The 17490-nt window shown below is 34.6% G+C and overlaps 1 protein-coding gene across 1 annotated transcript in view; it reads right to left on the bottom strand.

The window, feature by feature from the left end:
* The window catches only part of IL1RAPL2 (interleukin 1 receptor accessory protein like 2), a 1151998-nt gene that overhangs the window by 1062201 nt on the left and 72307 nt on the right, over nt 1-17490 (bottom strand). The window contains exon 2 of the mRNA XM_058713967.1: nt 16593-16693. Within this exon, the coding sequence (XP_058569950.1) occupies nt 16593-16674 (82 nt within the window). The 5' untranslated portion in view covers nt 16675-16693. The remainder of the gene's footprint in view (nt 1-16592; nt 16694-17490) is intronic.

Below are 17490 nucleotides of genomic sequence, written 5' to 3'. Positions count from 1 at the left end.
GTTCAAAGCAGGACAGCCAAATGAAGATGTCTAACAGGAAAATGCTTCATGTATCTCAGAAGACACAGAAAGACTGTATTGCTAGATCTAGAAGCCTCAAAGGGGCAGGGGGTCTTATCTGTGGCTGCACATTAGAATCACCTCAAAGTTAAAATATAATTTAAAAAGATACTGAAGCCCAGACCTCACTCCAACCTAAATAAATCAGTATCTCTAGGGGGTGAGACTTATACAAGGGTATTTTTTAAATATTTTTAATTTATTTTTGAGAGACTGCAAGTGGGGGAGGGGCAGACAGAGAGGGGGACAGAGGATCTAAATAAAGTGGGCTCTGCACTGACAGCAGGGAGACCAATGTGGGGCTTTAGCTCAGGAGATCAAGGCCTGAGCAGAAGTCAGATGCTCAACCAACTGAGCCACCCAGGTGCCCCCAAGAGTATCTTTTAAAAGTTCCCTAGATGATTCTATTATGTAACCAGTGTTGAGAAACACTAACAGTGGATAGTTAATACCAAGGGAATGAAAACTCAGGAAAAATAGAGGATGATTTTTAAAGGGCATATTGAGGAGAAAATACTGGTGAAAAACAACTTTGTAAGGACAGTAAGAAGAAAATGAGGTAAAAATGGAGACTAAAAAAGAGTGGCTACAAAGATCCAAGATAAAATGGTGTCACTTGAGCAAGAGGAGAAGAGTGTCAAAATTGAAGTCATGTCCAACAGAATCAAATGCTCAGTAGTGTCACAAAGTACCAACCTAGATTGGTTTAAAAATGAACTAGTCATAGCCTATTAAAGAACAGGACAGTTTTGAGTAAACGGGAGAGGAAGAGATAGGTCAAGAAAACTGAATCTTCTTAATACTGTTCAGACTTAGCAACGGCTATATGCCCAAGAAAGAAGCAAAGTATTAAGGCAGAGTGGCTGGGGGGAGTGCCAAAGGTAAAATCTGCTTCCTGTAACCTTTTATTCAACCTCCAATTGGAATTGTTTGACTGCGTGAAGGGTAACTAGAGCTATGCCTCAGAGTCACCTGCTTTGGGAAAAATGGAAAGATCCAGAGGTGGTTCTGTGATCATCTAAGCAGACTAGCTCTCACAAACTAAAAAATCAGGTAGGGGAAACTTATTGCATATGTGCAAAGATCAGCCCAATCACCGGTAAAGAAACTATAAAAGCTGTTATTCCTTCTCATGTCAGACTCCTAAGACAGCCACATGATGGTAAACTGCTACTTTAGAGCTATAGAAGGAATGTATTACAGTGCCACCTGCTGGTAATGCTAAGACCAGAAAGAAGTTCCTTTTTTTTTGTTGTTTTTTTTGTTTTTGTTGTTGTTATTGTTGTTGTTTCATCATTAATTCCCTGAGGCTGAAGATTGAAGAACACAAACTTCATTTTGATTTATAATTGAGGGCGACGCCTTATTCAGTAATTTCTTTTATTCAAAAACATTTTCATAATTGAAAATAAAGCTGATTGAACCTTATTAGAGCAAATGGAAAGCATGTGAACAGAAACACTAGAAGCCCAAGACTAGAATGTCCCCTCAACCTTGCCCTTTGTCTTCCAATTGAAGCAATTCAATCTATATTTCCTTTATAGACTCTCAATATATTTCCTATAATTTTGAAAACTGGATATACACTCAAGACACCATCTGTCTAGCTCTTGTTTCTGTGCAAATATGTCTCCTCAACTAGTTGGATCTTATACTATGCTCCTGCCAATCTGGGCTATTTAGTACTCAAAAATAGCCTGCCCTTTAAGCATCCATACATTTGCTCCTGCTGTTCTCTCTGCTAAGAATATCACCCCATCACTATCCCCAACCCAGTCTTTATAGTCAATTTCAAATGACACCTCTCCCATGAAGCCTTCCCTAATCACCCTCATTCCCAGCTGGAAATAGATTCTTTCATCTGTACCTCTTTTTTGGTACTTACTTTTTATACCTTTTATAAGAGTTGTAAATAAAACATATCCATGGTGTAGTGAAAGAGCATAATCTTTGGAAGTAGTTCATGGTCCAAAACCTGGATTTCCCATTTAATAGCTGGGGACCTCAGATAAACTTACCCACCCTGAGTTTCAGGTTTCTCATCTCTAAAATGAGGATAACAGTGCCCAAAGGGGCAGAATGGCAGAGAATTTAAGAGAAGGACACTGGACCCAGATAAATCTGGGTTTAAATCCTGGTTCTTCCCTTTACTTGCTATATAAAAGTGGCCATTTAGCCACTCTAAGCCTCAGCTATACAAATATTTAAAACAAAACAAGAGTGGGACCTACTACCTCAGTGCCTTTGTGTGAAGAAACAATGTATGTAAAGTGCCTGGCATATAGTAGCACTACACATGTTAATTTATCCCTTCCCCTATGATTTAATGAATTCCTTGGGGGCAAATTGCATGCCTTATCCATTTCTGATCACCTAAAGGTAGATGCACAGTACTTTTTTACACAGTCGTTTTGCATGTTTGGTGAATTAATAAATACCACATTTCTACAATATTCCTTAGCATAATTTAGTTCCAGGCAACCACTGTCTCATTTGTCCACAAAGCAATGATGCCAAATACACGTCATTCATCTGAAGAGTTTATGGGTGCCTCTTAAAACCATGTATTTCTTGTCTGTAACCTTTTAGGGAGAATACACTTACAATACAGCTCTCCTAAGTCACACCCACAGAGAAAAGCAAGGCTGGACTTTTCTTAGCCTGGGGGAAGGTCATCAAATTTCAAGGCATATCTTTTAAACTGAACAGTTCTGGTGCAATCCTCACAAAGTGTCATGCTTCTCTATGATAGTTTTAGATAAATATATGGAAGCAAAAATAGGGCAAGAATCAGAATATTAGCAAAAGTTTAAATCTGCATATTCAGTATTCCTCTAATGGACTAGGGGTGTCATGCATATTTTAAGAAATCTTTGGATAACAGATTTCCCCAGGGACCACACTACAATAGGAAGTAATGGTATACTTTTACAGAATACATATTTCATTTAGGGCAAATTACACCTGTAGAAGTCAACAGAGCCACAAGGGATGCACTTTAGCCTGACATGCCTACGTGAGTGGGGTTATGATAGAAACTAACCTAGCAGAAATGATAGGCATTCAAAGCTTCCCTCCACTCTGCCAGATACACTATCCTTTCATTCCAAAACAACAGAATAGAAAAAAGCCCATTCACTGCAGTTCTTGGCTGTTCTTCTGGATGGGCTAAATCCTAACATAAAAATTAATAGAATGCTCAATTTACTCTTACTTCTCTCACATTCTCCCCCTTTATGGACAGTAACAAATCCAACACGATACCAAGCTTGGTAACTTGTGTATTTGGATCATACTACAGAGCTGTATAAGATCCCCATATGGAGCTGTTTTCAGACTTTCCAGCATTTAAATTATTAAGTATTTTAATTACTTTAATTATCCACATGAAACTATACTTTCATTTAGAAGGACCAGTGTCAAAAAGGACTTCAATATTTCAATTATATCAGATGCTGCTGATGTTGTATAGCAACCCAAATAATGAATTTAGGTCTTAACTCACATTTTCCTTCACCATCCTTTGTTGCCCAACTTAATAGAATGGTCAGAGATTTAACCAAATGTATTTCTTTGCCGCTGATTTTAATATCTCCCTCCCTCTCCCCCCCCTCATGTGCACGGGCACACACACACACACACACACACACACACACTTCTGAGGAACATACACATCATAGTCAACATGGGGATTTTAGTAAGCAATGAAATTTTTTTCATTTGGATTTAGATTGCCAAAAATTGTTTAATTGACAATTATAGTTAGTAAATGTATATTGAGAGAGGAATTCTGATATTCTGTTGGTAGAAATACAGATTTGGTAGAGTGACATTGGTGGGCAATTTGTCAGCATCTTTTAAGTTTTTAAATAAAAATTGTATGTGATATTTCCACTTGTAGGAATCTATTCTACAAAAAAAAAGCTTTTCTAATACACTACGATATATGTAATAAGATGTCCTTTGCAGCATTGTTTTGGAATAGCAAAAACCTACAGATAAAACCATAACCTGCATAAATAAAGCACAGGTTTAAATTTATAATAAATCCACACAATTGAAAAACTACATTGTATTTAAAAGTTTAAGTTACAAAGGTATTGCCAAGGATTAGAGGTTATAATATCATGTTAAGGGACAAATAAAGTTGAAGAATACAGTATGATTCTAAGTTTGAAAATTACATGATTTAACCTATATACGTCATACACACACACACACACACCACACACACACACACACACACACACACACACACAGAAACTATCTGGGGGAATCTATATGAAATGCAATGGGTTATCTCCGAAAATGAAATCATAAGAGAATATTCTATTTTGATATTGTTTGAACGTTTATTAAGCATAATATATTATTACAATGAGAAAAATATTAAAACAATCTTACTACTTGATTTCCAAGATACAATATGTGAAACAAACAAGGAGCATAAAAAGCAAATAGTTAAGTTTTGTTACATTTTAAGTATGAAATAAGGGGAAACAAAATACACATATTGACTTGTGAAAAGAGAAATACCAGAAACTAAAGAAATTGATTATAAATAGTAGGTATGTGAGACAAGGTGGAATAAAAAGTTATGCAAATGAGATTTCTTTGATGAATTTCTCTTTATATAATTTTGAATTTTAAATTATATCTTTTATGCTTTTGGAAATAAAATTTAATCAAAAAGGATAAAAAAGCAAATCAAGTAAGACACAAATTAACTTATCCATTGAATTAATAGCATAACCACAGAGAAAATTAATTAACTCAAGTAAATTTTAAACACAACACTCTGAATATACAGATTTAGTAGGATTAGTTCAAAGGACAAAAAGAATTGTAAACTATCTTGTACTTTTTAGTAGGTTTGTTATTGATACTAGTTTTGATACAGTAGTTCAGAAACTATTTTGCATGAATTATAGGATAAAATAGTTAAGTAAGTATATTGACGTTGATGGGAATTAGATTTCCACTGTGAGAAAAAAAGATAAAAATGTGGAATGGGTAAAGGTGAAGAACCCTGTCATGTTGGATTTGAATCAGAGGTATCCAAATTAAATCACAGTTTTTAAAAAATCATTTCTAAATAGCATTTTCCACTAGAAAGAATCAGGAAAAATTGCTATTTCTAGTGCTGGGACAGTGAAAGTATGAAAGGTAAGCCTGGAGCATCTTTATGACAGAAAGCAAGGAAGTGCTCAAAGAATGATGGGGTATCAAAAGATAACAAGAAAACTTTTACTTCAGGCTATGATGAAATAACTGGAACCAGACTAGCTCTCCCATAGAATGTAATGATAAAAGTGGACAAAATATATGAAGCAACTATTCTCAGGTGGTGCAAGACTGTGATCTCAGTGATCTCGGTGGTGGGGGGCGGGGCGTGGAGAATGAAACTCATGCAGTGAGCCCAACAGTCAACCCAGCTCTCCACTTGAGGACAATTCCCCAACTATGTCACAGTGAATGCAAATTCTAACAAGAGACCAGATGTCTTGTTGAGCTGAAGTTACAGATATCAGAGCAGCTAAAATGGCTGAAACCTTCAGTAAAAGGAGAGAGCTTCACAAAGGGGAGCCCATTAAATCTGTATGGAGGTTCTCTATGAGCCCCTGACTGAAGACTGGGCTAACATGAACAAAACATGTCTCCCAAAGGTTTATCATCAGAGAGTGACCATTATACAGTTAATAACAGAACAGTGATATTAGAGGACAAACAGTACTAGGAAACACTTTGTTAACACCTGGTCTTTCAGTTGAGACTCCAGAAAGTTCCTGATTTATAAGAACTATGTCATAAAATACAGTCTACTCTAGATTCTCCCTAATGAAGCCTAAAACCAAGCTCTGACAAAATCCACAAGGGAGAAAAAGATTAGAGGTTGAATCCCACCAAGTCATAGGTGATTGAGGCATACCTTGGGTTTTCCACAGATCTATTCTAAGAAAGGATAAAACTAAACACCAAAAGTTCAAGATTAGTAGTTGAACTGTTGCTATAACACAATACCCTTTAGAAGAACATAAAAGAATCTAGTATCATGACAATGTATTACCAACAAATTTCAGTACTCAATTAAAAAAAATAACTTGACATGGAAAAAAAGTAACCTACATCAATGAAAAAAAAAAAGAATTATAAAAAAAAAAAACACTCTTGAGATGGCCCAGACATTGGATTTAGCAGATAAAGACTTTAAGGTAGCTATAATAAATATGCCCAAAGAACTAACAAAATATTCTTAAAGACATAAAGAAACATATGGCCTCAATGAGTTATCAGATTATAAGTATCAACAGAGAAATGGAACCTATAAAAGTATGCAAAGGGAAATTTCTAAAACTGAGAAGTATAGAAACTGAAATAAAAATTTCACTGTATGGGCTTTAGCAGATAGCAGAATAAAAAATCAGTGATCTTGGGGTGCCTGGATGGCTCAGTGGAGTAAGTGTCCAACTTCAGCTCAGGTCATGATCTCACAGTTTGTGAGTTCAAGCCCCGCTTTGGGCTCTGTGCTGACAGCTCAGAGCCTGAAGCCTGCTTCAGATTCTGTATCTCTCTCCTCTCTGCCCCTCCCCTACTCACATTCATGCACTCTCTCTCTCTCTCTCTCTCTCTCAATAAATAAATAAATATTTTAAAAAATCTTTAAAAAAGAATCAGTGATCTGGAAGACAGATCAGTAAAAACTTTCCAATCTGAAAAGTATAGAAAAAATAACTGAAGCAATATGAATAGAATCTCAGAACCTGAGGAATAATTATAAAGCAGTCAAGCATTCATGCAATAGAAGTTTCAGAAGGGAGGAGATTGAGAATGGGGCAGAAAATATCTAAAAATAATAAACATTGCTCCAATTTGATGAGAAACTTTAATTCAAAAGTTCAAGAATTTTAGCTATACCTAAACCTGATCGATACAAAGAAAACGACTAAACACATGATAGTCAAGGTTCTGAAAACCAAAGAGAAAGAGAAAGTCTTTAAAGCAGCCAGAGGAAAAAAAGGCATTACATACAAGGCAACCATGATAAGACTGTCCACTTGGCTTCTCATGAGAAACTATACAGATTGGGAAACAATGGAATGACATCTGTAGATAAGGAAACTCTCAACATTGCATTCTATATCTGGGGCAAATAACCCTCAAACATGAGGTGAAACAAATACATTTTTATATAAACAAAAGCTGAATTTATCTCTGGCATACTTGTACTATGACCAAAGGTAAAAAAAAAAAAAAAAAAAAAAAAAAAAAAGTCCGACAAACTAAGAAGGAATGACCAGAAGGAAAGAAAAGCACTAGAAATGGTAAATACATGAATAAATGTATAAGTTGTGTTTCTCATTTCTCATAACTACTTAGAAAATTAAAACTGATGATTTAGAGCAAATAATTGCAGTTTAAGAAAGTGTTTATAATATATGTTGAAGTAAAATACATAACAATACCATGAAAGATGAAGGACTACAAATATATAATTATACTGTTGTAAGGCTATTACATTTGTGAACCTGGAAGTAAGAAATGTAAGTGTGAAATATGATGTGTGAAGTACAAAGGGGGAAGTATAAGGCATGAAGTGATAAGCAAGAAGAGGAAAGTAACAAATATGATGGTTCACATGTGAAGTATGTAGTGGTACAATATTAACTCTAAATAGACTTTGTAAAGTTAAGGATGCTCATTGTAAGCCCTAGAGCAGGGGATAGCAGATTTTTTCTGTAAAGGGCCACGTAGTAAATATTTTAAGCATTGTTGGCCACACAGTCTTTGTAGTAACTGCTCAACTCTATTATAGCACCAAAGCAGCCATAGACAATATGCAAATAAAGGAGTGTGACTGTGTTCCATTATTTTTTTTTTATAAAAACAGGAAATGGGTAGGTTTGGCCCACAAGCCATAGTTTGTGACCACCAATCTTAAGTACCCACTAAAAATATCTAAAAGGTATAGTTATAAAGCCAATAGAGGACATAAAAATGGAATACTAAAAATTATTAAGCTAACCCCAAATAAAACATAAATAGAGCAACAGGTAAAAACAGTAACAAAAAACTAGGGGCACCTAGGTGGCTCAGTTGGTTGAGCGACTGACTTCAGCTCAGGTCATGATCTCAACGTTTGTGAATTCAAGCCCCACATTGGTCTCACAGCTATCAATGCAGAGCCACCTTCAGATCTTCTGTCCCTCTCTCTCTCTGCCCCTCCCCCACTTGCACTCTCTCAAAAATAAATAAAACATTTCAAAATAATACTAGTAAAATAAAAATTAAAAAAATTAAAAAAAAACTAGAAGAGACAAATAGAAAATGGTTACTTAAACATATCAAAAATTATATTCATTGTAAATGGACTAATCACTTCATCTAAAAGATAAACATTGTTAGATTGGATAAAAAGACTCAATAATATGGAGTGTATAAAATATGCATTTCACATTTGAAGCTGCAAATAGGATGAGAGTAAAAGGATAATAAAAGTATATATAAAACACATAAAAACAGTAAGCATAAGTCAGCACAACTCTATTAAACACAGACGAAGTGAAATTCAAGACAAATAGCATTACAGGAGATAAGGAGGGTAATTTTTCAGGAAGACAAAATAATTCTAAATATGTATACAACTAATAAGAGCATCAAAATTCATGAGGTAAAGTTGACAAAGGTAAAGGGAGAATGAGACAAATCCACAATTATAGTTGGATATACTAATAACCCTCTCTCACTAATTGATAGTACAAGTATCCAATAAAATCAGTAAGGATATAAAAGACAGAAAAAACTGTCAGCCATCTTGACCTGATTGAAATTCATAGAACACTTCATAGCATAATACACAAGTGCATATGGAATACTCATCAATAGAGGCCATATGCTGGGACATGGAATGAATCTCAGTAAATATCAAGAGACTGAAATATTATAGGATACATTCTCTGATATACATACATTGGAATTAAATTAGAAATAATACAAATAATATAGCTATACGATCCTTAATATTTTGAAATTAACATAATTTTTTAATTTAATTTTTTTTTACATTTACATCCAAGTTGGTTAGCATATAGTAACAACGATTTCAGGAGTAGATTCCTTAATTCCCCTTACCATTTAGCCCATCTTCCCTCCCACAACCCCTCCAGTAACCCTCTGTTTGTTCTCCATATTTAAGAGTCTCTTACATAACACACTTTTAAATAATTTCAGTTCAAAGAATAAATTACAAGGGAAATCGGAAAATGTTTTGAACTACATAATAATGAAAATACAATTGATTAAAATTTTGGGCTCACAGCTAAGGCAATACTTAGAGGGACTTATTTATTTATTTACTTAATTACTTACTTATTTAATATGAAAATTATTGTCAAATTGGTTTCCATACAACACCCAGTGCTCATCCCAACAGGTGCCCTTCTCAATACCCATCACGCACCCTCCCCTCCCTCCCACCCCCCATCAACCCTCAGTTTGTTCTCAGTTTTTAAGTCTCTTATGTTTTGGCTCCCTCTTAGAGGGACATTTTTAACTTTAAATGCCTTTATTAGAAAAGAAGGAAGGTTTAGGATCTGTAATTTGAGTTTCCACCTTAAGAAACTACAAAAAGAAGTAGAACTTAAAACCCAAATAAGAAAAAAAAAAATGAATGGACAAGGAACAATTAAATAAACAAGCAACAAAGAATAATTAACCAAGTCAAAAACTGATTCCTTCACAAGATTAATGAACTTAATAAACCCTTAGCAAGCAAGACTAATCAAAAGAAAAGAAAAGAAAAAAAAATCAGGAATGAAAGCAGGGATAATATTACAGATCTTATAGGGATTTGAAAGATATTAAATGAATATTATGAATGGCTCATGTCAATAAATTTTAAAACTTAGATGAAATGAATAAATCCTTTACAAAAACACAAATTACCAAAACTGACTTAAGAAAGAAGAGAAAATCTGAGTGGCTCCGTGCCTATGGAAGAAATCAAAGCATCAATAAATAAACAAAAACTTTCCACAAATGGAACTTCAAGTCCAGAGAATACAAATAGTCAATACTATCAAACTTTTGAGGAAGCAATAATGCCATTCAGAAAAGAGGAGGTAACAATGTTTCCTAAGATGAGGCAAACACAATTCTGACACCAAAACCTAATAAAAACATTACCAAAATATTATAGACAATATCACTAATGAACACAGATGCAAAAATCCTCAAAAACCAAAAAATTTTTAAATAAATACAGCAATATATAAAATGAATAATACATCATGACTAAGTAGGGCTTATCTATTATAGTAAGAGTAGTTCAATACTTGAAAATCAATTCATTTGATTCACCACATTAACACAATAAAGGAGAAAATCATCATCATCTCAATAGATGCAAAAAGAGCATGTGACAAAATTCAGTACCAATTCGCAATAAAAAAAATCTCAGCAAAGTAGGAATAGAAAGGAAATTCCTTAATCTCTTAAAGAGTTACCTGTAAAAACTCATAGCTAACACCATACCTAATGGTAAAAAAGAGCAACAGGGAGCAAGAGAGGGAGGAGAGAAAACATGCAACAAAATGTTAACAACTGGTGAAGACAGGTAAAGAGTATATTGAGGGGCCATTGTACTATTCTTGTAACTTTTCTATAGGTTTTAAATGTTTCAAGATTATAAAGATAAAAACATAAAAAGAAACTAACTCCTATCTGTCTCACAGTAAAATTCCCAAGTCAAGTTCTGTTTTCCCCCATGGGATTATTTTAGACTTCTCTTTCATCTGGCTACCCTTTGTAGTCATCCCTGTAGATGACTGCAAGAGTCATCATTCATCGTTATTCTACTGAAAAATAAAATCTACTACTAATCTATACTACTGTAACCAGAACTCAGGAACATTATCTTTTAGCGTGACTTATCTTACTTAGCCAACTTCAACCATTCTCCATTTGCTGGCTTACACTTCTCCCTACATGCATGTGTCATACCCATTGCCATCTTCTATCTGTTTCTCTCATACTATGCTCTTTTCCTTTAATGTGCTTCTGCCTTATTCCAGCTCACTCTTGGTCCTAAGTGCTGTCAGAGCCTGCATCAAGCCTCTCATCTTCTACAGAGTGTCCAATATATCCTGTCTTTCTGTGACTCCCCTGGCTTTGGAGGCCTGCTGTGTAAGTTTAATACTGGATCAAATTCTCTTTTGTTACTCCAAGTTTCATATGTGAAGCATCCCCAGGAAAAGTATTTCCTCCCAGTTAAGTAGATCTTTTATTTTTATTATACATTTAAATGACTTGTAGAAAAAAATCATTTATAAATATATCTATAAGTGCTAAACATCATTCAAAATTCTTTTCTAATTTTTGATTAGTGTAAATGAATACTTTAACATCATTGTGTACTGGGTTTTTTTTGCTTACTATTATTTATATTCACATTTCTATATATGAATGTAGTCTAAATGGTGGTCATGTTAATAGCTACATAGCACTCTCTCAGGTTAACACAATTTGCTTAACCATTCATTTATCCCAATGAGAGTAAATATTATTCAACAAGGGAGTTTTGCTTTATTTTCCCTACCCTCTTGCCCCACCACAAGATTAGTGTAATATTGCACATATAGTAAGAGTTTAATAAGTATTTCATGACTGACTATGCATTTGACCATATAAAATTTAATGACTAAAAATCCTAAAATTATTTGCCCTTCAACTTCTTTAATAAGGGTGTTTCATTCAGGTCCATTCTGGCCATACATTGTTTGTGACTTATCACTCTCATCCCTGACCACTCCTTACTTGATAGAAACTTTGTTCCATACTCCCAACACTAATACCACTCCTATACCAGCTCCAATAACTAAGTCAATCCTTCCAGTACCACTTTTCCTTTCTTCCAAGATCCAGTTTACTCCATGGAAGTCACCCTAATTAAAGAGATAAAAGTATCAAATCTCATGTTATCCATATCAGGTAAAGAAGATATCACAGGGAGGTATTTTTCTCCTTGATCTTAGCTCATTAGCATAAATTTAGAAGATGAGATTTCACTAACACCTTGTTATCTTTTAACTTCTAATCTGGTATTCTAGCAAGCCAAGTTACAGGTACAATGTGAATATCCTCAGAGCAACATTACTTCTAATCACTATTTTAAAATAAAACATTTTGTCTCCTTTTTAAGAATTCGAAGCATGATATTTCATTTTATTTTTAATTATATAACAATCAATTTCACAGGGAAAGTTATTTTACTTACACTTGGAAATTGTTTGAAATACTCTTTCTAGCTTTGGGTACAAATGCAAACTCACATAACCTCTATTTCTGCCTTAAGATCTTCCTCAATCATATGACTAGAAATTCTAAAACCAAAAAATTTTTAGTGAAAACAAACTACTACTCTCTCATCAACAATCATAAAACTCCATAATTCTATAAACCTACAAGCCAAAGCCTTATGTAAAACCATTCATGGCATTGGATGTTCAAGTCAATCCAAAATGTATCTATAAGTACCCACTATGTGCCAACAGGCCTTCACATCCTTCTTACCCCTAGGGTCTACATTTTCGTAGTTGATTAAGATATTTTGATAACTCTGCAATTTTCCTTGAAACACCAGATCATTGAGAAGTTGCTTTGTTGTAGCCATTCTCCAAATGTACTGATCGCAAAATAACCCAATTTGGATTCAGAATTAAACATAACTTCTCATCAAATTCGTCACCCTATTCCTTATTCCTTTCTTCCCTGATATGAAGATCCAGGCTGGGGGAGCCTAATGCCAACAACTGCCTAAAACAGCTCACATTTTCCTGTAGCAACAACAGCAAAAGTCAGAGAAAAGCAAAGGGGAGAGTTTAATGCCCCCTCCAAAATAAAAACCATGTATATTCTGAGGACATAATTTTTGAGGTAAAAAGAAATAGCTATATAGAAGTCCTTGGGTGTTCTCTTCCTGAGAGAGTTTTTCTCCTACCCATCCTATTAAAAATTAGTTTTGATACATGTGTCCTCCACTGGGCATTTCTGCCAATAGACTTTGTCAAGATATTAGCCAATTCCCTGCCATAAAGAATGACACGTTTAAGTAAAGCAAACCTATTTTTAATTGAGTAGATTTTCTAAATGACCTTATTTAGTCTTAGATATAGAGAATGCCATTGCTGAAGGACCTCATGGGCATTCTGTGAAGATGACAAGCTTACACTTGATCAATCAGCTACAGTCCTTAAAATTAGATGCTAATGCAACCTCAGAGCCATTTTTTTTCTGTTTACCTATGTAGAGTTGATATTTGGGCTTGCCCAGTGTGAATAGGTATTACCTAGAAACATAACCTGTGCTGCAGCTTTTAAAAACTGTGTAATACCAGAAACTAGGAGGTTCATTTCAATATGTGCCCAAGCTAAATTAAAAAAAAAAAAAAGTTAAGTCTTTTATTTTTTTTCCTTGATTGACAAGTACATAAAAAGAAGCTTCTATCCCTTGGTCCTGTGTCTTGTGCATTAAAGAACCTTTGGCATTAGTTGAAGAGATATTAGTGAAAGAGATCCCTGTCTATAATGAATGGCACAAAAATCATTATAATTGGCTTCACATCTCACACTAAATAGTTATTAATGTTAATGAGTGAAAGGCACAATCATTCATTTTTCACTTGGGAAAAGGGAAGTAGGGGGAAAAATGAAAGTTCTGAGTTCCATTGGTGATTCCAAGAAGAACAAATATGCAAGTTTAAATCTGGATCTCTTTAACTGGCAAAGGCCAAAGGACCTCACAGATTGCGTGAAACAAAATTTTGTACTACAGATTTGTCAAAGCAATCTTTGATGTTCTTTAAAAAATAAGGTCAAATAGGACCATCATAATGAAAGTGCAAATAATTCTATTTTTTTACATAAAATAATAGTATTATCATGAGTGTAGGGGCTGGGAAGGATGTTATGAGGTACCTAAATAGAAAGAAAGAGTGAAAAGAACAGCTCCAAAGTACTCCCATTCTTATCACCTATGGGTAACTTAGGACATCTTTTATTTATCCCATGCTTGATTTTTGTTTTTGTATTTTGAAATAAAAAAACAAAACACCATACACAGACATGCACAAACCAACAACATAAACCCATTAGTCTTTCCTGCCTACTCCATATGCACCACAAATAAAAGCAAGAAGGCTTTTATTTTATGAGAGAAAGACTAACTGCATTCAAACCATCTCCACTGCCCAGATCTGTAGGAAAAGTTTTGTTCCAAAATTATAATTTCTATTGTCCTATGAGGTAGCTGAGGGTAAATATATGGGGAAACATAGACTGAAATTATTCAAATGCATTCACTCAAAGGGGAATAGCTTTTTGGGTAAAGTTTCTTCAATAAATTTCACTGCAAATATGGCATCACTTGGCCACATTAAGAAGACACAACTAAGAACCTCTCATAAGCCACAAATGGCCTCACACTTGCTAAGTAAAGAATAAAGGAGCAAAGCATAAAAAAGTTAATATTTAAAGGGCACCTGTGTGTCAATGAGAACTTCCTCTATGTATACACATTGTTAATAATCTTTGTCCTTATAAATATAATAAGCAAACCAAGGAAAGAAAACTGAATACATACACACAGAGCAACTTGTTTTTGTTTCTTAGTTTGGATTTTACATGAATTAAACTTCCATAATATAGATGTCTTTTTTTGTAATTATCTGGGTTTTTTTTTAAATATAATTTATCAAATTGGTTTCCATACAACACCCAGGGTTCATCCAAACAAGTGCCCTCCTCCCTGCCCATCACCCACTTTCCCCTCTCCCCCACCCCCACCTACCCTTAGTTTGTTCTCAGTCCTTAAGAGTCTCTTCTGGTTTGCCTCCCTCCCTCTCTGTAACTTATTTTTTCTCCTTCCCCTCCCCCATGGTCTTCTGTTAAGATTCTCCAGATCCACATATGAGTAAAAACATATGTTATCAGTCTTTTTCTGCCTGGCTTATTTCACCTAGCATAATACCTTCCAGTTCCATCCACGTTGCTGCAAATGGCCAGATTTCATTCTTTCTCCAAAGGCAAGGGAATTGAGAGCAAAAATGAACTATTGGGACCTCATCAATATAGATGTCTTTTTATACTCTCAATTCCTTTTCTCTGCTTTCAGACTCTGCTACATTAGGACACAGCAGAGTGAAGAACATGGAATCTGGTCCAAGAGGTTACTTTTGCTAGTAAGTAATATTTCCGAGTATTTTATTTTAGCAACAATCAATCTGAACCAAGACTGAAAGTGAAAATGTGACTTCAAGATTAAGGCAAGGTAAGGCAGCCATGTAAAATATACCAAGTTAGAGATATTCTAGGTAAAATATTAAACACAGCTGAAAAAGATTCACAATATGCAAAAATGTGTTAAATACACAAGTCTTAAGGGGAGAAAAAGTTAATATACTGCTCTGCCCTTACCATTACAGAATCCTTTGGACTTCAGTAGTGGTGCTCTATTTTACAACCTGTGACACATTTATGCTAAACTTATTAATATGATATCAATTGAAGAACAATACTGTTCTTTAGTTATTTCAATTAGCAAGTATTCCTGCCTCAGAAAACAAACATTAACCAAATTCCAAGCACTAGCCAGCATTTATTGCTTTGAAAAATAGGCATGCACTTTATTTTCTGGGTTTTATACCTAATGAGAAAGTAAAGAGCATACATTTAATTCTAGGAAATAACTGAATTAGAAGCCAGCAGAAAGTCCCTTCACAGTCTTTTGTTTCCATGTAATAATACATTCTTCAATGTCTTACTGGGATGATTGTAGACAGAAAATCAATTCTTAAAATCTCATGCATGGTTTGTAATTATAGCTAGACTATATAATAAAAACTGAAAGACATATATATTCAAGTGTTTTTAAACAATGTTTAAGCTCTGATTGGGACATCTACTGATGACAGCTGATCTTTCAGTACAAGCATGGCTGCCTGCCAGACCACCATGTTCTATGAATAGATATTTCTTCTCAAGAAATTCCTCTTCAGGAAATTAGCTAATATTTCTTAACTTGGAGGCTTTAAACTTCTGCCTGTTAGAGATTCAGTAAAAATGTGAAAATGTAACAAAAAATAAAGCTACATGTCAAAATAATTCATTTAAACAGTAGTGCTGCACACTCAATTAAGAGGCAAAGGATATATATATTTTTTTAAGTTTCCTGTATTTTCAGTTACAAATGTTTGCTCCCAGGTGTACAGTCATTAGCAAATGTAACCAACCCCAAGTAAGCCCTTAACATTTCATTGTCCACTGAGAGTACATTGCCACTGAAGTTGAACAAAATTCTACTAGTTCACCAACATTTTCTCAGTGGTAGGCTAAAATCTCATTCTTATCTTGGCTACCTTCCAACATAGCTGGAGTTCAAGCATTTCTGTTTCAAGATATTCATAGTTAAAGGCACAGATGCTTTCTGGATGTCACAAAAACTACACATTTTTGATCAAATATAATTTGCCAGCAACTTACCAGAATTTCTCTTTGATACCATCCTCAAATTTGTGCTGACTACAGAAGAGACCACAAGGGCCAAAAGAAATGGTGGCTTCATTGTTCACTTTCTTCAGTAGCTGAAAAGTCAAAAAATAATATGAAATCGAATCACAGATCTTGACATCAACAAACTAGCAGCTAAAATTTCACATATCTCAAGGACACATTACAGAAACAATGACATTCTAGTGATCTTTGTTTTTAGTTTTATTCAAATGGAAGAAAACATGAATGCACACAGTTGAATCATGCCAAAGTTCCCTGCTTAAAACTTTTCAATGGCTTCCCATTGGATTTGGAGTAAAATCTGAACTCCTTCCATTAGGCCATTAAGGGTGTAAAGGTGGGGCCCTGGCTGCCTCTTTGATCTTATATGACAACACTCTCCTCCTGGTTGGTTATGCTCCATCCACTATGAATATTTTATCTGTCCCTGGAATGTGTCAAGGTCATTTGCTTCTTGTAGTCTTTACATTTTGTCTTCCTCCTAGTATACTTCACCCCACTCTTCACACAGTTGGTTCCTTAACATTCTATTGTCTTCAGTCACACAAAAACACTTTTTCCAACTACCTAAAGTCTCACTCTGTCATTCTCTGACTCACCTCCCTGCTGTTTTATTCATAAGACTGATCAGCACTTATAATTATTTTGTTTATTTATATCACAAGGGTTTTTACTCAACTTTGACAATATTTTAAAATTAACAATACTGAACTTTAACCAATTGTAATGAAACTGTTCCAAAGCGAAAAATAAGTGTAAAAAGTTTCAAATAGGATCGAGATCCTCTAACAATCAGAATATAAGCACCACAGAGGTATACTGGGCTTATCATAAACCCAAGACATAAATATGGCAAAGGGGACAATAA

Source organism: Neofelis nebulosa, chromosome X (genome assembly GCF_028018385.1).
Source record: "Neofelis nebulosa isolate mNeoNeb1 chromosome X, mNeoNeb1.pri, whole genome shotgun sequence".
Classification (NCBI taxonomy): Eukaryota; Metazoa; Chordata; class Mammalia; order Carnivora; family Felidae; genus Neofelis; species Neofelis nebulosa.
The sequence above is the reverse complement of the archived record's forward strand: the minus strand, read 5'-3'. Positions and strand labels throughout refer to the sequence as shown.